At 45.7% G+C, this 23,773-nt stretch overlaps 1 protein-coding gene across 2 annotated transcripts; it reads left to right on the top strand.

Annotated features, from left to right (window-relative positions):
• Positions 1–708: 708 nt before the first annotated feature.
• Fastkd3 (FAST kinase domains 3) lies at positions 709–19,016 on the top strand. Of its 2 annotated transcripts, XM_059276241.1 has the most exons (7): positions 709–805; positions 2,129–3,592; positions 3,767–3,852; positions 14,625–14,799; positions 15,898–15,967; positions 16,874–16,988; positions 18,640–19,016. In XM_059276241.1, exons 2-7 carry the CDS (start codon positions 2,152–2,154, stop codon positions 18,736–18,738), a joined length of 1,986 nt encoding a protein of 661 aa, XP_059132224.1. In that variant the 5' UTR covers positions 709–805; positions 2,129–2,151; the 3' UTR covers positions 18,739–19,016. The 2 variants fall into 2 exon arrangements, 1 of the variants encoding a protein (XP_059132224.1); XR_009382018.1 differs by lacking the exon at positions 18,640–19,016 and having other exon boundaries at positions 15,784–15,967; positions 16,874–16,925.
• The last annotated feature ends 4,757 nt before the right edge of the window (positions 19,017–23,773 follow it).

The raw sequence follows: 23,773 nt of genomic DNA, 5'->3' as shown, positions 1-23,773 counted from the left end.
AGGCAGGCTCATGCACCAGGGATAGATCACGATCCCACTGCCGGGGGCCCTTAAACAGGTCAAGCTAAACAACTGCAGAGACGGTATTTCTAAGCCACGCACCACCTCGGAGATAACCAAGAGTAAAATGGGGTTCCACGCACCTCCGCTCTATCTAATGGCTAACCCTGAAAAGTTGTCAAGGTGCAGGAAACTTGACTTTGGGTGAGTGAAGCCACTACAGTTGGATGTTCTTGCGGCTGATCTGCGGGCGAACCAGGACACGAAAACTTACAGGTTCACAATGAAGCATTGCTAAGGACCAGACAACAGCTGGGATAGAGTTGACAGGACCCCTGGGTGACATGCAACGCGACACGTGCGGGACTTGGAGGGGGAAAAGGTGGCCAAGAAGCCTCCTCCCCACAGCACCCTGTCAGCCCTCCCGCGGCCCCGGAGACCCAGACGCGTCATCCCCACCACGCAGGCGCGAGTCCCAGCTCCCTGTCGGTCCCCGCCACCCCCGGGCCGCGTACCCCGGAGCCGCCACCTCCTGCGCGCGACACGGCTTTCCCCCAGCCGGGCACCGCCTGGGAACACCGCGCACGCGCGCACGCGACTCCTACCGCGCATGCTCCTCACGCACCGCCAATAGAAACGGCCGGCGGACCTGGGCCAATCGCTGAGCGCCGGATGTGGGCGGAGCCTTAGTGCCGCGCGCGTGCGCCGGGATGTCCTCCAGGTAAGGGGCGCTGGTAAGTGTGCGGACGTTCGCCGGGCTCGGGAGCTCCGCGTCCGTCCGGGCGCGGCTCGGACCCGCCGCTCGGTAAGTTCCGTGGGGCGAGGTTCCCCGGCTCTCCGGTCACGGTGGCCGCCAGCAGTCTCCCCGCATACTCGCGCTCCCGCGTGCGCCGTGGGCTCCGGTCTGGCCGCGCGGCTCCTGCCTCTGCCGTTGCCTCTGCTCCGTTTGCTTTCCGGGGATTGTTTGAACCTGTGCGGAGCCGCAGCCCCAGCCGCCGCCTGCCTCCCTGGCTTCTCAGCGCCTGTTACCACCACGCTTTGCCCCGCTGGTACCCCGAGTTTGAATTTTGCCGCCGGCTTCTCCCCTCTCTTAAAATATATCTATATCTATATCTATAGATATATATGGACTTTTCCCTCCGCCAACACGCGAGCCTCGAGATTTAGAGGTAGAATTTGAATTCCTCCTCTTTCTTTGGCTCGCGGCATAGCTGGGCACGGCAGGTTCCCTAGGTTGCAGTTTCATGACTGGGAAAGCGTCGCTCAAACGAACTGAATTACTGTAAGCCAGTCCATAGATAGGACTTACAGCAGGGCCTGGGCAGCGACCGTGGTTATGATTAGGATAGTGAGGCCACAGGAAGTCAACCCTAGGATGCAACAGTGCCTCTGATGATCCTCAAGAGCTCCAGAGGGGCTCCATTAAAGTGTCCACGGGCCACAGAAAAGAATTTCGGGATGAGCCAGAATGAAGCAAAGTCAATGAGTTCATTGATGAAACAGAAAGACAGGATCTCTTGAAGACTGTTAGGAGACACTTGGGCCTGAAAGCCCCAGCAAGGAACAATGTATGTGATTGTGGGGGTTTGGGGACTATTTAATCAGCAACCAACTTTACATATTAAGGAAGAAGGCGTGTGTTGGTATACTCCCTTTTATTCATAGAACTTGGTCCTTGAAGAGGAAACCTTTGTGTAGGTACATTGCGTGGCCTGGAGAAGAGCATGCTACTAGATGTAAAATATTAATCAGAGAGATCCTTAGTACACATACGACACGAGGATTTAAGGCATAGTTCATTTTTAAAAAAAATCTTTGTGGCACTGCCAGAAAGAGGTGTGCAGGTCTTTTGCAGGAAGCCTGGCTAGTTATGGAGAAATTGTTGGGTGTCAGCCAATTAGATATGGAGGTCAGGACCAGGAGAAGGGGTGGGGGCTTCCCAAGTCGTCTCTATTTCCTGGCTCGTAGAAACCTTGCTTTTCTGTTTTTTAATATATATATATATATATTTAGCATTGTGTTTTAGCGTTGTCATGGGATACTCATTCCTAGTTTTGTAATGTTGATGTTAAATCCTCTTTCTCAATATATAATTGACCTTTTTTTTTTATTTTGTTTTTATGCTAAGTCAAGTGCTGTGAATCTGATGGCATGGCGTTGATCACCCTGCGGAGAAACTTTTGTCATATGTCTGACTTTTGGATACCTGGAGCTGTGGCTGCTTTGAAAATTCACCCTGCCAATCACGTCCAAAGAATAGTCAAAGATCGTCTCCGTGTTTGGTTCTGTTCCCTACAACCTCAACTGTTGAGGGTCAGATTCCATCATTCCTACTGTAAAAACTTCCACTCAGAAAATGGAAATGACCTTCATCCAGCTGCTGAGCCCTGGTTCTCTCAAGTACAGGAACGGAACCAGCCGGAACAAGGTCTTGAAAACGAGGATGAAGAGACGCTTTACAGGAGGAGACTAAACAGCTTCATCTCCCCGGAAGAAGTGCTGAGTTTCCTAAGTACACTGGACACTCTGCCTGTCTCTTTGGCGTCAGCAGCCTTACACAGGATTTGTGAGGTGGGGAAAAGAGATGGTGACCCAAGGCTGCCACAAGGAGTACTAGAAAACAGCATCTTCCGAGCTCTCTGCCTTCAGTGTGAGCGGGACCCCTCACGTCTGACCAATGCTGGCTTGGTGACGGCTTTGCAGTCTCTGGTTATGGTGCCTGTGGATCCTCAAAGTAGCCTGATGCTGAGCCTCATGGCAGAATGCCAGAGCCGGCTCCGGAGAGGCGGCCTGGAAGCCCACCATCTTTGTCTTCTTGGGGAGACTCTGGTTAGATTTCAAGGTTCAGGCTGTGAGACACTGGAACTGGTTATCTGTCAACTGCAAAGTGAAAATTTGGAAACATTTGCCCCAGAGGATATTGTGGCCATTTATAGAATTCTGCAGGAGTGCCCTGAAAAGGTGGACAAACACCAGACATTTTTAAACTCTGTAAACAGCTTTGCCCTTTCAGTGGTTTCCTACCTGAGTCCTAAATCCATCAGCCACGTGCTCACTGCCTTGGTGGCTCTTGACCAGACTCACGCGCTGCCGCTGGTTATCAAATTGGGCAAGTGTGCCGTGAGATACATTCCTCGTTTTACCAATGAAGAGCTCAGGAAGGTCTTGGAGGCATTCGTGTATTTCGGACACAGCGACAGGTTTTTCACGGAGGCGTTAGAGCAGCACGTAGCTGCCCTGTGCCTCTCCTTGGACCCTGAGGTCACCAGCACCGTGATGGAGTACTGCAGTAGAAAGCGGATTCTTTCCAAGCCCATCCTCGACGCAGTTGCAGAGACTTTTGTCTTCCAGTCAGAAAAATTTTCACTTAGTCAGATTTCCGAATTAATCGAACTATTTGGGAAACTAAATTATTTGCCACCGAATGCCCCTGTTCTATTTAGGAAGCTAGAAAGTGTGCTGTTTGCTCATTTCCACCATTTTCCACCAAAAATGCTATTGAGGCTTCTTCACTCATGTTCGCTGATTGAGTGCCATCCAGTCAATTTTATGTCAAAAATATTCAGCCCCTTTTTCCTTCAACGGCTGCAAGGTGAGGTGGTTAAAAAATTAACTATTGTAACTTGGGATGTACTTGGGTACTGTGTACATTGACTCATAATTCTAGTGTCATTTAAAAGTGCGTTCCTTAGGAGCGAATGAATTGTTTTATGATCATAAGCCCTCATTTTGCATTCCAGAATTCAAACTCAGTTTATTTTTTCAGGTAAAGAGTCATATTTGGACAGAGTGAGCCTGGCTCAGCTGACCCAGCTTTTCATGACCTCGGTCCTAGAGTGTGCATTCTATAAGGTGAGAATACAGACATGGGTGGTATGGCTTTATGTCCCCCAGGGATGCTTATCTTTTGCCCTCTCCGAATCTTTAATTTCCTTTGATTTTGGTCTCAAACAGCAGAACTTTGACTTGAGCTGGAATGGTCCCGTGTATGGCCTTGTCTTTGGAAAATGTCCCCTTTCCGTATTCCTGCCACATAGTTCCATAGATCTCATCAAACATGAGAGGTTCACTACTCCAGACTCCCTGGCAGGCTCTCACCCTCCAGGTAGCTGTTGTATGGAGTGTCAGTCTTTGGACTGAACAGACACAGGATCATTCCTGAGAGTCTTCTTGAGCCATACCCACACAGCACCGTCCTCATAACAAACACACCATGTGTAGAACCAGAACTGGCGTCCCCAGGCCTGGCTGTCACATCTGCCCCTCTACACTCCGCACAGCTAAGAGCGACTGATTCCGAGAATAACGTTTATGACTAGAAATCATGACTCTAGTCTTTGAAGTTGCTTGGGTTGCTCTAATGTCTGTGGGATGGAAGTTCCCTCCACCTCTCCCGCCCTTGAAAGAGTGGCGTGAGCTGCAGTTTCTCCGCCCAGATTTAGGTAAACAAGTGTGTGCCCCGTCTGCTTTTTTCCATTTGAAGCGATGGGGCGGACTGCCCGGTCCCGCGGGCCAGGTTATTTGATGAGACCCGAGGAGGCACCTCCTGAAAGATCAATGGGGGCGAGAGAGAAAGGAGACCAGGCGCGTAAAGGAAGACAGAGTCAGTCTGAGTTGCGTCGAGGTCTCCATTTATTGACTGGGTGTTGAGGCTTATAAACAGGGCTTCAGGCAGGGGGGGGGGAGCAGGAGGAGCAGGGAGATAAGAATGGAAAATTCTTAAGGGAGGGTGAGGTCGCTTTGGTCCCAGGCCCCTGCAGCCAACTAACAGGCTCCAGAAAGTTTATCTAATCGTATATCCTGCAGTTAGGCCAGGAACCTCCTGTCAAGGCTTGATGAAGCAGGGAAGGTCACACAAAGTTCGGGACACAGCTGTCCGGAGTCGGTCCCCAACAGTTCCCCCTCTTTTCTCAAAAATGGACCAAGTCCATGTGATCGGGGTGGTCCGAGAGAGTCCCTGTCTTAGGCTACACAGGGGGCTTCCCACGCTCGGCAGCATGCCGTGTTGAGCCGGTCTCAGGCGACCTCTGCATGCTGTTGTCTCTGGTGTGGGCCCTGTACTATTCCCGTCATTGAGTACCCTCTAGCAGGACCGTGGGGACATTAGGGCCTTAGGACACTGAGTCTGAGTCCTTGATGGGGCTCCTGGCTGGCCTCCTCGGAATCTATTCTGTGATAATGAATCGAGACGTGTCATGGTAAGGCCGAATCAATCTGATTTTTGATAAACTGAGTCAACCACTGAAAGGCCCAGGGACCAAAGGTCAAACCACCCATGCTGATTTTTAAACTCCCTTTTTCTTAGAGCCAGCCTTTCCCTTAATTTTTCCATCGATTCCCTGACAATACCATTATGGTCGGCATAAAAGCAGCATTCTCCCTTCAAGGCTGCACTTAATCCCCCCTCCTTTAAAAATAGTAAATCCAGACCTCTTATGTTTTGTAACACAACCTCAGAGAGTGAGGTTAAAGATTTCTTCAGAGCAGAAATGGATCTTTCTGTGGCCTCTAGGTCAGTAGTCATAGCCATTTGTAACTGCATAAGGTGGTTGCTCTGCACGAGGGCAGTAGTTCCTGTACCAATTCCTGCAGTGATGCCCCCAATACCTAACAAGAGGGCAATAGTCATAGACACAGGTTCTCGAGTGTATCTGCCTCTCTGCTCAAAGAATTCCATATCGGAGACTAATTGGACCAGAACATAAGAGTTTTCCCATTATCAATGGCAAAGCGAGCTTCCCCTTATTTAGTTTTTGCCATCTGCAAGTGTGTCATGGGTTCAGAGGTGGATACTGGAATTCTAGCATCCTCAGTTTAGTGGTACCCAGACATGAATCATCGTTTAGTTAAGACATCAGTGATATAAGAGCCAACAGTAATTAGCAGAAGCACAGGGCCAAAAGTCTTATGATGGCTGACAGAGTTCCTTATCCTCAAGGAACTTGGAACTTTATCTCAGGTTCCCTATGACAAGAAATTCCCTTTTGATCCAACATTCCAGGGTGGGAGGGAAACAGGGACGATGTTTTCTCTTCTATAATTACTTCCTGCTGACATTGGGACGTTGTTATCAAGGTCCTGGAAAGCCAGAATGTTAGTCAAAGACAAGAGGGAACGTTTTATTGACCAGCTGAAGAGATGGTATGCGTATCGGCTGAATTGGTCCATATCAGCTTTCAACAAGTTCAAGGCTCATAGTCATTTGCAGTAGGTTGTCACCAGCAAATGATGCTTGGATGTATCTGTCAGCCAAGTGGAAACCTGTTGAGATAGATATAAACTAGGAACAGGAGTTAAAACTTACAAACTTATTTGGAACTTTTAGACCCATAGTCTTAGTAATTGTAGTATTATCAATTTGCCCTGAAATCCATATTGAACTGAAATTTCTTTGGCCCAATGAAAAGCATCTGTAAGTCTATATTTAGAATCTGTTTATCTTTTTAAAGAGACTTGTAGCTAGAGTTTTCCTGCCTTGCCCACAGTCAGAACCAATCTCTCTCATCTGCCAGTCCCACAGCCGCTCAGACCCGACCAAGTAAACATAGAGACTTATATTGCTTGCAAACTGTATGGCCGTGGCAGGCTTCTTGCTAACTGTTCTTATAGCTTAAATTAATCCATTTTTATAAATCTATACCTTGCCATGTGGCTCGTGGCTTACCGGCATCTTTACATGCTGTTTGTCATCGTGGCGGCTGGCAGTGTCTCTCAGCCTTCCATTTCCCAGCTTTTATTCTCCTCCTTATTAGCTTTATTTTTTTTTATTCTCTTTAATTAATTAATCCATTGATCAAACAATTACTAAGCTGACAAAGGTATAGCTAGCCCAGTCATCAATGTTATCAAAGATCTGAGAAGGATAAACTTTACCTGAGTACAGACTTTTAAATCTATTTAAAAACAACAGAGACTATCCATTACCCAGACTGCTATCATCCCAGGCTCCTATAGTCTTCATAGTGTTGGCAGGACAGGTGTCAGGACAGCATCAGTCTTGGCTGCTGGGCCCATAATGTGAAATTCTCCCTGTGGAGGAGAAAGACTGACCTTATCTTGTCAGTGTCTCATTTGTCCATTCTTCTATGCCACATCCCTGGCAGCAGGTGTTGAGTCAGAGCGTCTTGCCCAGTGGTCGGTGTCATCTGCAATTCAGGTGGCATCTTCTTGTCATTGTTCCATATCTTCTTTGGAGACCTTGGGAGTCATTTCTAGGAGCTGGGGAGCTCAGAATCTCTGTTTGCTATAGTAAGCTTTTTATCAAATAATGTAAATGCCATATTTATCAGATCTTTGACAGGTTTGAGGACCATTATCTATTAAATGTATCTGAGACAAACAAATCTAGGCCTAATCTTGAAAATATCTCTAAGTTTGGTAACAATAACCAGGCCAATTTGTTCTCCTATAGATATATTAGTCAAATATACCTCTTAGTTTTTTTTTTATTTAAATAGAACAGTTTATGCTTTAAACTAGTATCTGAATAGCCAGATGACTAGTATTAACTTGTATTCCTTAACACAAAGGACATGCAAACTCAGACATTCAAAACCAAACATACATGTGGCCACATTTTTCATTCATACCTGTAGAGTAGACAGACATTTTTACAACTATGACCCTTTGGAGTCTTAATGTAACAGCAGAATAGCAAGACAAAGAAATCTGAAACATGTTTCATTTTTTTTTTTATATATCTCAAGCCATTTTTTTTTAAATCATTATTTAAGCCTTTTTTATCCTCAGACCTTTATATCTTGCTTTTACGTATTCTAATAACTGTGGGGCGTTTACCCAACCACCCCCACAGTTCCTCAGAGTTTTCTTGAGTGCGAGCAGCAGGAAATATTAGATAGAAGGATTTATTGTGGAGAATCTCGCGGAGATAAACAGATAGAAAACAAAGGATAGCCTCGAGAGGGCCTGGAACCTATTCCAACGGGCCCCGATTGTCTCTGCCCCAGGGTTTTTATAGAGAAGTCAAGGGGTGGAGCAAAAGACCTCCTCCCCCAGCACAGCCAAGTGCAGACCATCCCAGACACCTGCACTTAGGCCCGTGGTCTAATCATCCTCTATGCGGACCTGCTGGATAAAGCCACGAGGAACCCGACAACGGGCTCCCACAGGTCCCCCTTTCTTAATATATAAAAAAAAAACTATTAATGGCTTACAGCAATCTCCATAGCTGTTACACCTCCCAGTATGGGAGTAGATGATGATAAAGATGGCATTTTTCTTTTGAATTAGGTCCAAGGTGACTACAGCAGTCTTAGCTGCCTCAAGCCCTTTCTAAACCAAAAACTCTTAAGGTGACTACAAACTTAAAGAATCCCTTAGCTTCATCATTACCATTAACAGGTTAACATAAATATTGCTATACATAGTCACAATTCTCTCAATCTTACAACTCAAAGCAAACTCTTAACAGAACCATTTGAATTAGCATATATGGTGCTAAATATAGTTAACAATTTTCTCCGTCTTACAACTTTAACTCAATCATTTGAATTTTCTTGCTAACAGAACTTAGGAAAAACTTCAATGTATTCACATCAAACATAAATATTTCCTTAACTCCACAAAACCAGGGTACATTAATATCAATAGGTTTCTGCAAACATAATTCAATCTCATAACTCCTCCTTTTCTTTATAATTTTTTAAACAAAATCTCAAACCTAGTTAGAGGAACCCAAACTTTTCCATTTAAACAGTTCCATTTGTAACAAAACCAGTCCCAGAAAACAGTTTCTGGGTCATTACTGTAAGTAAACTCAAAATTGTCCCATTGCAATGAAATCTATTGTCCAGTTCATTAAGTCCTAAATTCAAATGATAAATTCTGGTACTAGCCTTCCAAATATGAAGAAATCCAGAACCAAAATCTTTCTGTAGTTTTATCTCATTTTAAGTTCAAAAAGTTCAAACAAGAAATAAATTCTGGTATTAGGCTTTCACTTCAAAATATGAAGAGATTTTTTTTTAACCAAAACTTTTTGCAGTTAACAATTTTTGTTAAACAAGCGTCTCTGAACTTATTCTTAAGCCAGAGACCTTTTTAGGTACAGTAGTATTCTAAACCGCACCATTTTTTAGGTACAGTAGTATTCTAAACCGCACCATTTTTGATGTTAGCTCAGGTTTTTCTGTGTTGTGTCGATTTTCCACGGATCTCAGCTGCGGATGCCTTGTGCTGGTTCTGGCGTCCGCCATTCTTAGCTTCTTAGCGGCTTCTGGAACTTTTGAAAACTACTCAGACTGACTACTTTGCAGTCTACTAGGACACTTCCTTCTGTGTCTCAGGTTCTTTCAACCATATATATTAAGAATAGATTCACATTTAACATTTACATTTTACAAACTCACATATAACATTTTTTTTGCCTTGCAAAGCATTTAGACTCACATTCAACATTTTACAAACTCATATATAACATATTAACATCTACTTATTTATATTCCTTAAGGAAAATATAGAACTACTTTAGCAAATATATTTCTTATTACTTTTTATATACTTATCATATTTTTTATGTTCATTCCATCTTATTTCTTGTTTAAACTTACATTTACAACTAGCATCTTTACTTCTTACAAGCTTATTACTACATGTCTTAGGACTACCTTAGATTCTTCTTGCAAGCTTATATTCTTAAAGGAACTCTATAAATCTATTTTACAAACTTATACAGGGCTACCATTAGCATATATTTAACTTAGCAAACACCTAAAGATTTCTTAACACAGATCTAACAAGAGAATTTTTACAAACTTACATATCTTATATCCTATATAAACTTTATTTAAATCTTATAATTTGTTTAAACTTTAAAGTTAAACTTTAAAGTTCTATATTTTTATATCTCAAACTATTTATTTAGACCCAAAATATCATATATTTAAATCCTCATGACACGCTTAAGCCTTTAAATTTTTATATCTTAAACTGCTTTCTCAAACCAAAAAAATCATTTATTTAAACTTTTATCCTCATATCTCAAACCTTCGTATTTTATAAAAATATTATATTTTATCTTAACCAACAATAATTTGAAACCAATTCTCTTAAATGATGGCAAGTATTTGTAACCCACTGAACTCAAATGACCAAAACCCATTGCTATGCCCAGTTCGCCCCCAAAGAAGGGGAGACTTAGGTACAGAATGCAAAAAGCAAGGTTTATTCAGATGAAGTCAAAGTTTACAAGCCGCGGCAGGGGGCTCGTTCCAAATCTCTCACGCACAGCAGGGAGATTGGAAGGAGCGAGCCCTTTCTTTGTGAGGCTAGTTCTTAAAGGCACAGACCACATAATTCATCTCTCACAGCTTCCCTTCTTTCTGGTTCACATCAGTAATTTTTCATGTTATCTTTATTTCTTGTTTGTTAAACAACCATGTCTAGGAGTTTTAGGAGCTGTCTCTGGGGTTCGAGAAGTTTGGGATGTTTTATGACCACTTAGCCTCTGCCAGATGGTCATATATTCTGACTCTGTGTTTTTCTAAGTTTCTGTAGCTGATAAAGCCACCTGGGAAAAAGGGGTCTAACTTCTTATCTACAGTTAGGAATCCTGGTTTAGGCTCCTCTTTGTCTGTAGGGGATAGAGGAAGGGGGGTTATTGAGGTTTCACACCATGTAAATTTTTATATTTCCTGTGGAAACAAAAGCATAATTTTCCCAGTATCTTGAACTGGTAATTTAACATTTCTTTTCCAGCAATACCAGGACAGAGAAGGGTTAACAAGAGAAGCTGCTGGCCAGCAGAAGAGACCTTGAAGTTATCACAGTAAAGGAAGGGAGGGTCAGATTCTCTCTTTAGTGTTCACACAGTTTTTGTCAATTGCAGGCAGTCCCCATTGCCCTGTCCAGAGCTCCTGTCTTTGCCCGCCTGTATGGAGAGCACACACCCCCACCCTCCTGAGAGCAGCCGGCTAGCTGTAGTCCTGATAGCAAGAGAGCTAGGGAGGGACTGAGGTGGCCTTTGTTATGCCTCTCTTTCCTCCTCTTCCTCTAGGAAAATAAGGGAGGTTAGTAGACAGAAACAAATAACATTTACACAGACAATCCAAGAACCGGAACATCAGCACTGAGATGATGGCCTCATTCACAGCCAGCAAGCCCCTCCTGCAGTATGCAAGCCCCATTTGGCAGGAGCTACCTGTTTATCTCAGTTCAATCCGGGAGTGGGGGTGGGGGACCCAGTTCCCTCTATTGTGGCTCATACATCCTTCCAGTGGGCTAGGCAAAGGTCTAGTAGAGAAGAAGGGAACTGTCCCATAGCGTCCGTCACAGTCAAGTCAACAATGAGAACAATTAACACATTACACACAAGACCAAGGGCACACGAAAAAACTTTGCCCCAACAAAACAACCAACAAAGCTCCAAGAACAATGACAGCCTGATGTGCTCTGGGAGGGGGGGGGGGTAACCCTCCAGGCTCAATCACATCAAAAACAATCCAGACTCAAGGATCTCTGTTTTGATCATACAGACATCAGGGGGCTTCCACATCCCTGTCAGACGTGTACCTTTTTTTCTTGTAAGGGAAGAAGAGAGTAAAGTAACAATGATCACAACAAAACATACAAAAAAAACCCACAAAATGGCTCTGACAATTTCCCGGGACAAAATACAAAGTGGCACTTCCTCCCACCGTGGGGGAAGATACCCAAAGATGCTCCTAAACCAAATGGTCACCTCTGAGGTGGCCTTAGGGCTCTGGGACGTCTCCCTTCGCCGCCAGGTTCACTGTCCGGACACGTCTGCCCCAGTGAGAGCCTGCAAAGTACAAATCGATCGACCGGTACAAAACAAAAGTCCATAAAAACTAAAAAAGGCGTCGGGGACATTTTCCCCGTCTCTGATTAATTTGTTAATATCTTTTCCAACCTTGTTCCAAGTCAGAGGGTGAATTCCTGGTCCATTAATCACTAACCAGGGACATTTCTCCTCCGCATATTGGAACAATTTTATCAAATCCTTTTTCTTAACTCTTATTCCTCTCTCCCTAAGATTACCTTTTCATCTCCTTTAGAAAAACAGCCTCTTTAGATAAATTTTTGCCCATGATCAATGGGACGACATACTTACCTCAAGACTCTCCCGCGTTGCACGAGTGATGCGGTCCGGGCGTCTCTACCCTGATCCTCTCCGGGGCCCCTTCCGTTGTCCGTCGTCCGGCAGGTCACCGTTCCTCGAGCCCCACGTTCGGGCGCCACTTGCCCGGTCCCGCGGGCCAGGTTATTTGATGAGACCCGAGGAGGCACCTCCTGAAAGATCAATGGGGGCGAGAGAGAAAGGAGACCAGGCGCGTAAAGGAAGACAGAGTCAGTCTGAGTTGCGTCGAGGTCTCCATTTATTGACTGGGTGTTGAGGCTTATAAACAGGGCTTCAGGCAGGGAGGGGGAGCAGGAGGAGCAGGGAGATAAGAATGGAAAATTCTTAAGGGAGGGTGAGGTCGCTTTGGTCCCAGGCCCCTGCAGCCAACTAACAGGCTCCAGAAAGTTTATCTAATCGTATATCCTGCAGTTAGGCCAGGAACCTCCTGTCAAGGCTTGATGAAGCAGGGAAGGTCACACAAAGTTCGGGACACAGCTGTCCGGAGTCGGTCCCCAACAGCGGACCAAAGGAAGCACAGTTTGTCTTTCTTTTTTTTCTTTCATTTTTCTTTCTTAAGAAATTTTCTACTCACTCCACATACTATCCACAGATCCCCCCTCCACCCTTCTTCCACCCCAGCGCTCTTTCCCAAGCCACCCCGCATCCCCACATACCCCAATCGAGGTCTCCCATGGGGAGTAATCACAGTTTGTTTTTCTGTCCAGCATCCTGCAGCCATTCCCGAGTCCTGGATACAGAGCCTAAGTCATGCTTTTGATTTTTGTGGCCTTTACCATCCACTTTCACAGTATTCCAGTTTTCCTGCTGTCTCTGTAACAACGCTATTATAACCTTCTCCAATGGCTTACCCTCCTAGACGCTTTAAAACCACTGAACTCAAAAGCGGGGTTCCTGAGTGCCTTTCGGATGAAGGCCGACATTTCCCCCTAGCAGGGATAGATGTCCTCTTTATGGACAGTGAATGAAGGTGACAACCACGACTGTGATGTGGTCTCAGCAGAGCTGTTGGTCCTTTGAATCCTTCTCATTTCTCTCCTGAGAAGAGCTGCCACGTGCCATGTTTAAATTTTGTTCTAAGGAGCAGTGATGGTGTTGAGTATGTTTTCAGATGTTTATTGTCCATTTGTGTTTCCTACAAGTTGTCTTTCAGTGTGAGATGAGTTAACAGGAATATCGTATGTGTTTTCTTTTTGTCTTTAATTTTTATTATTTTTTAAAACTATTGATGATTTTGCTATGCAGAAATTTTTGAATTTTTTGTAGACATATTTCTTTGTGACTTTGAGTTTCTTACCTCTTAAGAATACCTCATTTCTGTTATGCCACACAGTTGACTGACTTCTAAAATGACATTTCCTATCCTAACATACTTATAATTTAGGTATTGTGTGTGTGCTGTAATTTTAAAAATTAAGTTGTTTGTGTTGGAATCCATACATACTTGGCCACCCATGGTATGTACCAACAGTCTCCTGTGTGCACGTGTGTGTGTGCGGCGAGCACATTGAACAGGGTGAACAGGATGCATGTGTCCACTGTGGCCATCTTTACCACTGGGACTTGTATTCTGCCGTGGACGATAAGAGAGAGGCTAACTTGCTTTCCAGATGAATGGCCGGTTCGCTGGCGCTGTTGGTTTTATCACGTTCCCTTTCCTTTAGAGATCGAAAGGTCGTGGCTTTTCCCACACTTCCTACTCACTATGGGTAGTGCTGATCAGGTTGACTCAGCCTGGAGTCACCTGGGAGAGGCAGCCTCAATTGAAGAACTGCCTCAGTATGATTGCCATACCGATGGGGGTTCCCTTGATGATTGATGGGGAGGGGCTGGTCCACTGTGGGTGGCTCCATCCCTAGGCAGGTACTCCTGGGCTGTATACTAAAGCTGGCTGAGCGTGAGCCACTGAGTGAGCTGGTAAGCAGCATTCCTCGGTGCTTTCTGATTCAGTTCCTGGCTGACTTCACTCAGTAATGTCCTGGGGACAGGAAGTGTAAGCTCAGATGACCCGTTTCTTCCCCAAAGCCACTTTTGGTCGTGGTGTTTATCATAGCAAAAGAGGAGCACCCTGGGGCACCACTGTTGAAAACTTTAGTCGAGAGCCAAGTGGTGGTGGTACACGCCTCTCCCAGCTCTCAGGAGGCAGAGGCAGGTGGATCTCTTGAGTTTGAGACCAGGACAGCCTGAGGTACACTGAAAAACCCTGTGTTGAAATCAACACACAAACAGATACCCTAGTAGAGAATGATTATGACCTGGAAGCAGCTTCAAGCATTCCAAAGAAGCTTTTAAACTGAGCATTCTTCTGTGTTTTATTTATTTAAAGATGTGAGCTGTAGCAGCCTTCTCGTGTATTGTCATTTTTAGAAAAAGGTGTGCCCATGTCCTAGAAACACCGTGTATATAAAGTAATTTTGTGTCAGTCTTTTATTTTTCAGTAGGCTTCAACTCTCTCTCTGCTCTTACATTTGATTTTTCTTTCTTGTGTTTGCATGTATGAATTTAGGGCCCCAAACTCCTTCCTCAGTATCACGTGACGTCGTTCCTTACTCCATGCTGCTCCCTGGAGACCCCTGTGGATCTCCATCTTTACAAGTCTGTGGTGATTGGACTGATTGATCTTTTAGGATCAAGATTATATTTTGCGTCGAAAGTGTTGACCCCCTATTGTTACACCATAGGTAAGTGGCTCAGGGGTCTCGTCTAGGTCGGAGCATCCTGTCCTTGTTGAGCTGTAGGTGGGACTTAGTAGCCAGAGGTGTGAGATGCAGGAGGGAAGCTCCCCTCACCTGAAGGCGAGGAGAGGGAGGGTTAGCAGAGTTGTGTAGAGGCAAGACTGTGAGTTCCCGTTTCACACATTAGCCCCAGAGTAGCCGAGTGCCCTGGGCAGAGGATCTTAACCTTTTTCTGCTTGCTCCCTCACCCGCAAACTGAGAGAAGGAACAGTGAGCTGTGACAGGGACTGACGGACGAAGTAAGATAGTCAGAGCTTGGTGGTGTCCGTAGCGGCTGGTGTCTCTGCAGTACCTGTAGTGTACGAAGCCGTTTAAATACGAGTTCCTCAGCACACGGTCACTCTGGCCACATTTCAGGTGTCGGTAGACACACATGCTTCTAGATGACGACATAGATGGCGGTGGTGTGGATCCTCGTCTGCTGCAGTCCTGGTGGACAGCGCTTATGGAGGAGTCCTTGGCCCTCTGCCCTAGCTGTTCCTTTGGGTTGTTGAGAAAAAGAAAATAATCACATAAAAGACAGTAGTTCGTGGACACATCTCATGTCTCCCTTTTACTGGGCTCTTTACAGAATGGATGGTAGTGTCTGGGAAAGGAGGAAGGGGATGTGCACATGCGTGTGAGCCATGTGTCACGGGGTGGGGTGCTTTGCGTGCACGGGAGGAGAGCAGACCTGTAGGTGCAGGTGAGGGCTGCCGCTGCCTGGTGTCAGCTTCACCAGAGGGTTTTCTTTGCTCGGGATTGAAAGGTTCAGGCCTTTGTTACATGAGGAAGAAGAGGATGTACGTGGTTCTCAGCTTGCTGTAGAGCTCTTGAAATACCACTCTGTTTCAGAGTCATTGAGACTTCTTAGTTCACAGCTGGCTTGCTTAGTCTATGGGGCCAGTGAAGTTACTGTTCTCACGATTGGTTGTGGCCATTACTTTGCAGCCTCGGCCCTCTGATAAAGGCAATGTGGAAGAAATGAAGCCAGCACAAGGAACGCAGGAAGATAATGTTGTTGAGGGTATCACACGAGGAATTTTTCCTTTCTTCTTTTGCCAGATGTTGAAATTAAATTAGATGAAGATGGATTTGTATTACCATTTACAGTGGATGAGGATGTCCATAAAAGGTAAAGAAAGTTGTGGGTTTAAAGTTTAAGAGTTAATGGCCGGGCCATGGTGGCACACGTCTTTAATCCCAGCACTCAGGAGGCAGAGACAGGCAGATCTTTGTGAGTTCGAGGCCAGCCTGGTCTACAGAGTGAGTTCCAGGAAAGACGCAAAGCTACACAGAGAAACCCTGTCTTGAAAAACCAAAATAAATAAATAAGTAAATGAAGCTGAAGAGTTAAGTTAGCAAATGGATGCTTTTCTTAAGATAGAGAAGAATGGTTCTGGAAATTAAAATACTGGACTTCACAAGACTGAAGCAGCAAGCACAGGCTGAAGCAGCAGGCACAGGGCCTGCATGGGTCTGCACCGGCTCCTCTGTGTAGAGTACAGGTCTTAGTTTAGGATTCTTATGAGACTCCCAACTGTGAGAACAAGTGGTCTGTGACTCTTTTGCCTGCTATTGGGACTCTTTTCCTTCTGTTGGGTTGCCGTGTCCAACTTTGATATGATATTTTGCTCCATCTTACTGTATATTATTTTGTTATACTTGGTTGTTACCTCTTAGAAGCCTGTTCTTTTCTGATTAGAGACAGGAAGGGGGTGGACTGGAGGGGGGACAGGGGAGGTTGGGAAGGAACTGAGAGGAATGGAGGGAGGGGAAGCTGTAATCAGGATGTGTTGTGAGAAAAGAATTTATTTTTAATAAAAGGAACAAAAAACTGAGCTTAGGTTTGGAAAACCCCTTTCATTTGGTAAACAGTAATAGTGTTAAACGTTTTGCCACCAGACTAAAGGACAGTCTATTCATGATTCATTAGAAAATAATATTGACACAGAGGAACAGACAAGTTCAAATAATCCCTGACAACTAAAGACAGGTACTTGACGCGATTCCTGAGTCACGGTTGCTCTTGCTCTCTCAGGGTGGCGCTGTGCATTGACGGGCCGCAGCGGTTCTGCTCTGACAGTAAGCACCTGCTGGGGAGAGAGGCCATCAAGCAAAGGCACCTGCGCTTGCTCGGCTACCAGGTTGTTCAGGTATGGCACCGCCCTCTGTTTTTTCCTTCATAAAGCAGTCTCCCTGACAAATTGGCGTTTTCAGTTCTGTACACTGACACACAGCACCACTGTGGAGGGAATGGAAACCCAGGGAAGATGGGGAGCCCCCAGATGAGCGTGGGCAGGGGCGTGGACAGGATGGCCCACTCAGGAACGCTGCCCCGTTGTCTGGTCACAGTCTTGTCGGAACGCCCCAGTTACAGTTGTGCGCTGCCAGCCTACGCGCTCTCCTGTCAGTTCCACGGACAAGCAAAAGCCCGAGCTGGGTATGGATCGCACTGCGGTCTAAGCAAGGGTGGGATTCGTTCCCGAGCCTTCTGCATCAGTGTCCGCTCGTGGGTGTTACAGGCCCAGCCTCCTCTTTACCTTCCTCTAACAGTAAGTGGGCTGACACTCCAGCAGACCACCATGATCTGTCTGGTTTCTGTCTTAGGCTTAAATTACTTGACTCGAATTTTGTTGTTGTTTTTTTTTTTTTGAGACAGGGCTTCTCTGTGTAGTTTTGATGCCCGTTCTGGATCTCGCTCTGTAGACCAGGCTGGCCTCGAACTCACAGAGATCCACCCCGGCCTTGACTCGCATTTTGTAGTTAGAGTTTTCAGAGCTTGGTGTTTTCCCAAGTGGTACACACCTATTTCCGTATCACTGCTTAACTCTGCCTAGAGTCGCTAAGTTCCTGGGATAGCTTCTGCTTCCGTTTCTGTCTGATTTAGTGGGTAAATCAAGGGAGGTGGTTCCAGGGTCTTCATCTACCCTTGGTGTTTGCAACTTTGTGTTTTCAGTAGGGACTTAGTAAGGTCTGCCGGGGGGTTGCAGTAAACATGATGTGCATGTCCCCGGTGCAGTAAATGTGGACAAGCAGGTCCCCGCTGTCTTAGTACATTTTAACTCCTCTCTAGCTTGCTTTCTGGTGCTTTTCCGTGGTATCCTGCTCATTCCCAAATTCATTTTCTGAAAGTTGCCATGCAGTGTGTGTTCAGAAACCACTGTATCTTTATTGCTTTTACCTAAACTAGAGACTTCTGTCTTAGTATTTGGGACCATTCACTATCCAGTCTGCACACAGCAGACCCCTCAGACACATGGCCTGCTTTCTGGCTCATGCTCCATACTCTGGTGCTTACCCCCATTCCTCTTTATTCCCTCTTTCCCCATCCTTCTCTCTTCTCTTCCCCTACCCTATCCTCTCCACTTTTCCCTTCTCAAGCCCTCCGTTTTTCTCTGCTGTCTCCCTCTGCCCTTGCTGTTTCCATAGCCAGGCCTGTCTCAGGCTCTTTGTAAACTCTAGTGGTTCATTGGCCCTCAGCTCAGGTTCACGTCTTGTCCTTCTCAAGTGAGCACATTCATGAGTTTCCTTGGCCCTCTCCTCCTGTCCCCTCAGTACTGTTCATGGGTTTCCTTGGCCCTCTCATCCTGTCCCCTCAGTACTATTCAAGAGTTTCCTTGGCCCTCTCCCCCTGTCCCCTGAGCTGCCCTCTGCCAGCATTGCTCTAGGTGCCGGGAGCTCCAGATGCAGGAGTCAGGTGTGACTGTGGCCCCTCTGCTGGAGGATGCGGTAAGACACAAGGTAGAGGAACAGCAGAGCTCCCTGGGATGGTGGCAGGTTTTAATGGTTGCTTTTTCCCAACAGGTTCCCTATCATGAGCTGGAGCTGCTTACATCAAGATTTGAATTGGTGGAATATTTACAAAGAAAACTATTTTCTCAAAACTCTCCTGTCCATTGGTAACAAAGGAAACAGGCTTCAGGATGCAGAGTGAAAACCTCACATTTGGAAGAGACAGATCAGTCTGTGAATTAGCTGCTGTATGGAAATGTGTTTACAGACTTGGGATCTGAAAAGGGTCTGTGGCTGTTCTATACCGTGTATATGTGTGTTGGTGGTAAATGACCATGTCTATGTGCGTTAGGGTAAAGTTAAAGTCAACTCAATACCGATGTTGTAGATGCCTTGACTGCATCGAGCGGGATCGTTCAAATACAGTAAAGCAATGTGTAATGAGTAAATGTGAATTGTATGTCTTGTTATTAACAGCTGTCTGCTAATAAAGACATGCTCTTTAGAGGTGTTGCTTTCTAATAAGGGTCAGAAAGACATTTTATCTTTTTCTTCCTGTATTGGTGGGAGTAATACTTGGTAAGAAGGATGGAAGGGAAAAAACAGAGCTGTTTAGGTTGGCTTAGGGGATGCCTGGAGGGAGTGAGGAATGAGCTGCACTATTCTGTGTATCGGTGGCCCCGCTTTGTCTGGGTGCAGGTTCAGGGAACGTGTGGGAGGCAACTAGAAACCTGGCTTCTACCACAGCCAGTCTGGCCTTGCAGAGGACAGGGTCAACTGACCAATCACCGCTTTGCCGAGCACTTTGACACCACACTCCTGTGTCTCTGGTGCCTTCCAGTTTAGGTAGTTTTCCATCTTGCTGTATAGTGGGCTGCCTCAGAGAGGATGCATGCACTAGTTATGAGTACCCTGTCATGTGGTCTTGAAAAGCAGCAGCACAGGAAGAACTGTGGTTCAGGACTCCTGAAGCCTGGGTTCATTTTGGCTTCCTCACTTGCTCATTTTGGCCTTGGGCTTCAATGCCCGAGAAGGAGTCCCGTGATTGTGGGACATTACACTGGTCTGCAGGAGTGGAACCATCAGTTAACAAACCCAGAGTTACATGGGAAGAGGGAACCTCGATTGTGCAGGTCAGACTGTCTGTGGGGTATTTTCTTAGTTACTAGTTGATGCAGAAGGGCCCAGCCCACTGTGGATGTTGTCCTCCCTGCACCATAGAAAAAGGCTGGCTGAGCAGAGAACCAGGGAGCAAGCCAGTGAGCATCCTTGTCCACGGTCTCTGCTTCTCTTCTGGCCTCTAGGTTCCTGTTTGAGCTCCTGCCCTGGCTTCGCTATGCACTGTAACCCATAAACTTAAATGTCCCAGTTGCTTTGGGTCATGGGTTATTACTTCCATAGAAAGCAAATTTGGACAGGTTTTATTTTACACTCTGAGGGTACTGTAACAGTTGTGTGGGTCCTAGCAGTCCTCACAGTTGGGAGGCTAGAAGTCCAGAGTCATGGTGTCAGCAAGATAGACACCTTTGAAGATTTTCAGTCTTTAGTTTGTACTGGCATCTACACATGACCTACTTCCCATTGGTTGTGTGTGTGTTGTTGCCTTTCCAAATGGCTGTCTTCCCATTGGGGTGTGTCTGGGTCCTTGCCTCTTCACATGAACATCTTCTCATGGAGGTCTGTGTTTCTGCTTCCATGCATGACCCCACATCCTAGTCTTCACTTGGCATTCTCCTTGTATGGCTCTGTCTACCAGCCTTACAAGGATCCCAGCCATGCTAAGGCTTACCCCAAGGAAGTTACATCTGCAAAGACTGCACTAGTAAAATAATGTTCACACAGAGCGGGAGTGAGCAGTGACTCCCTGAAGCACACATAGAGCCTGTCTGCAAAGGTCTCAGTAATTTGTCGACTGCTTTAGATCAATGTGGGGATCGGGGCACAGGGATCCTGGCTGCTGTGCTTGGGACAAAGCAAAGGGGATAGTCACAGGAAAGGAGGCTACAATTAACCCTGGATCTGTTTAAAAAAATTAATCCTGAAAGTGTTTGTGTATGTTATAAAAATAGGCTCGTTAGTACAGTTTTTGGCTTCACCAAGCTGCATAAATTTGGCAAACTGTTGTAGCTAGGTTTCTATAAATTGAATCTTGGTGCCTCTGATCTCTGTGTCTGTTTGCCGTGGCAGCAAACATATCCAGGTGTTAGCTCTAAGCACCACGTGTTTCACAATTTTAAATAGGGTCTATCTAATCTTGGTATGTTTACAAAGTACAGTGGAAAAGGAAAAGGAAAATAGGTGAGAGTTGGCAGAGAAGTGGACTCTGGAAGCTGCAGTGGTATTCTCTACGGCTGCCACTAGGGGGCAGCAAAGTTTATGGCATTGATTGAGCTACAGGGGTAACGTGGATGAAAGCAGGGGTGTGTGTGTGTGTGTGTGACACTGCGGGAGGTTAGAAGTGGAAAAGCAATGACAACTAAAGGCACTTTTCCTATGTCTGCTGCCTTCTTTTTGCCTGAACCATGCCTAGATAGGCGGGAACAGGAACCACACTGGGAAGAAGTGGTGTCTGATGGATGGGGGATCTTTGAATACAAATTCCAAACTTTGCTGGTTGATTCATTTGTGGGCACGTGTTTTTCAGCAGGGAGAAAAAAAATATGAAGGAGAAAAATTCAGATATGGGTGAATTTTAGGGAAACAAAGAAGCAGTCAGGTTCCTATGTAAAAAAAAAAATAATAATCCACAACTCACTTGCTGGAGGATTGCAGATGGAGGGGAAGACCTTGGCTTCGTGGGAGGGAACTAGGAACACTGGCTCACTTAGTGAACAAAGGCTGAGATTTTCCCAAACTGGAATCCATCAGAGGCATGTGGCGTCAACAGGTGGTGGTGAGTTGAGGCATGAACATGCACCGTAGCCCAGTGCCTAGAAAGTAGCAAGTGCCCAGTGACACTGGGTGCTGTTGCTGTCGATGGTATACATGGCACCTTCCTCGGGGAAAGCTGTATCCTACCACTGATAGTGAGGGTTCACGAAGGAATGCCCTTGAATGGTGAACACAACCGCTTGCAGCTTATGATATGCAGGGTTACCACTGTAAACCTCTGATAACTGCCTTTGTGACTAGCACCGAGGACACGGTCTCAAAACACCTGTGCTGTTTGAGACCAAATGGATGAAGTGGGACGTTCTTCAATGGCCTGCAGGATCTGAGCCACGTGGGACGTCCCTCTGTGGCCTGCAGGATGTGACCCACGTGGGACATCCCTCTGTGGCCTGCAGGATGTGACCCACGTGGGACATCCCTCTGTGGCCTGCAGGATCTGAGTTACATGGGTCACTGTGACACAGACGTGGCCTCAATTTTCTGACACACCGAACAAGGAAGATTAGGGTCGAACCCTTCACAGCTGTAGCACCATCTCAGGAGGCTAAATATTCACTCACACATGTTGTTCTGCCTCTGTCTATACAGCCCAGCCTCTGTCTATACAGCCCAGCCCCAATGGGTTGTCTGACCTGCTGCCATTTCCCAGATCGCACAAGAACTCTGTTTCTGGCTTGGCAAACGACTCAGCTTCCTCCAGTGGGCAGCTTCCTTTGCTCCCCCAGTCAGAAAAATCTAACTTTATACTACTGTCCTTGGCTGTTGGGGTCCATCAAAAGAAACTTTGCCTCTATGCACTTGGAATCTCATCTCTCAGAAAAACAAACACCTCTTCCCAATGGCTCCCACAGGCTCTGGCACCTAACAAACACTGTCTGTGGGCTGAACTGATATTTTGGGCTCTGCGTTTGCAAGAAACTGTTGCTAGAGTTTTCCTGCCTGGCCCACAGTCAGGGCAAATCTCTCTCACCTGTCAGTCCCACAGCCGCTCAGACCCGACCAAGTAAACACAGAGACTTATATTGGTTACAAACTGTATGGCCGTGACAGGCTTCTTGCTAACTGTTCTTACAGCTTCAATTAATCCATTTCCATAAATCTATACCTTGCCACATGGCTCGTGGCTTACCGGCATCTTCACATGCTGTTTGTCATCGTGGCGGCTGGCAGTGTCTCTCTGACTCAGCCTTCCACTTCCTAGCTTTATTCTCCTCCTTGCCCCGCCTATACTTCCTGCCTAGCCAATGGCCAATCAGTGTTTTATTGATTAATCAGAAACACATTTGCCATACATCCCACAGCACTTCCCCCTTTTTTTTTTTTTAAAAAAAGGAAGGTTTTAACCTTAACAAAGTAAAATTACATATAATTTGGGAATTTGGGCGTAGCTTCTCTTACTACTTCCTGCTGGAAGGGGGCGCTGTATCTTATGGGGAAACAAAGAAAATTTTAGAATTATGGAATAGTCCATGAGGCTGTATCGTCTGAGCCAGATGCCTTCAAACCATTCTGGATGTTGGATCATCTGGGCCATGGTGTCATCGGAGACCTTCAGGGGGTCTTGGCTGGTCAAACCTGATGTATCTTAATCTTGAACAAATCCATAGCCTCTGGCTTTCTGTGGGAACAAAAGCAGAAACTCTTTTCCAAAGTAACATATCCTTACTTCTAAATTTTGAAGTCAAGGTACCTTTAAAATATACATTTTGGCATAACTCAACAGCTTTTACAATCAAATGTTTTTCTGCAGTTAAAAATCCCAAAGACAACACAATCCAGATTCTCTGTGTAATATTCATCTTCACGTGGCTTATTTTTTATATTAATTTTACTGTCTCTTTAAAGACTTTATTTTTTAAAACTATGTATTTGTTTCTATAACTCTATATATCACCTTTTTTTTATCTCTTTCAAGCCTACGTATATTTTAGACACATTGTAAACTATTACATCTGAATCTGTCTTATTGTGAATCTATTGCCTTAAACTGCAGCAGCTGTGGCTGCTGGCTCCGCCCACCTCAGCTTCCCAACATGGCTACGTTTATCACCAGCTCTGGGAGCTATCGGGGGTCTGTGCTTTTATCCAAGCAGCATGTAGTCCAGAAACCTTTTTTTTTGTTTTGTACCTGCAAAGGCTAAACCCACCATGCAGCTTAATGTGCCACTTGCAGAGGACTCATTCCCGCCATACTGCAGGTCGAGCGCACACACCAGAAACCCACAAGTAGCTTAAACTAGCAGCTGCCGCTCATTTGAGAGAGACAATTAGGAACTGTTTTTAGCTCCATTTTAGAATCTTTTCTCAGGTTTTA

Source organism: Peromyscus eremicus, chromosome 11 (genome assembly GCF_949786415.1).
Source record: "Peromyscus eremicus chromosome 11, PerEre_H2_v1, whole genome shotgun sequence".
Lineage (NCBI taxonomy): Eukaryota > Metazoa > Chordata > Mammalia > Rodentia > Cricetidae > Peromyscus > Peromyscus eremicus.
Note: the sequence above shows the minus strand (reverse complement) of the source record. Positions and strands in the feature narration are given on the sequence as shown.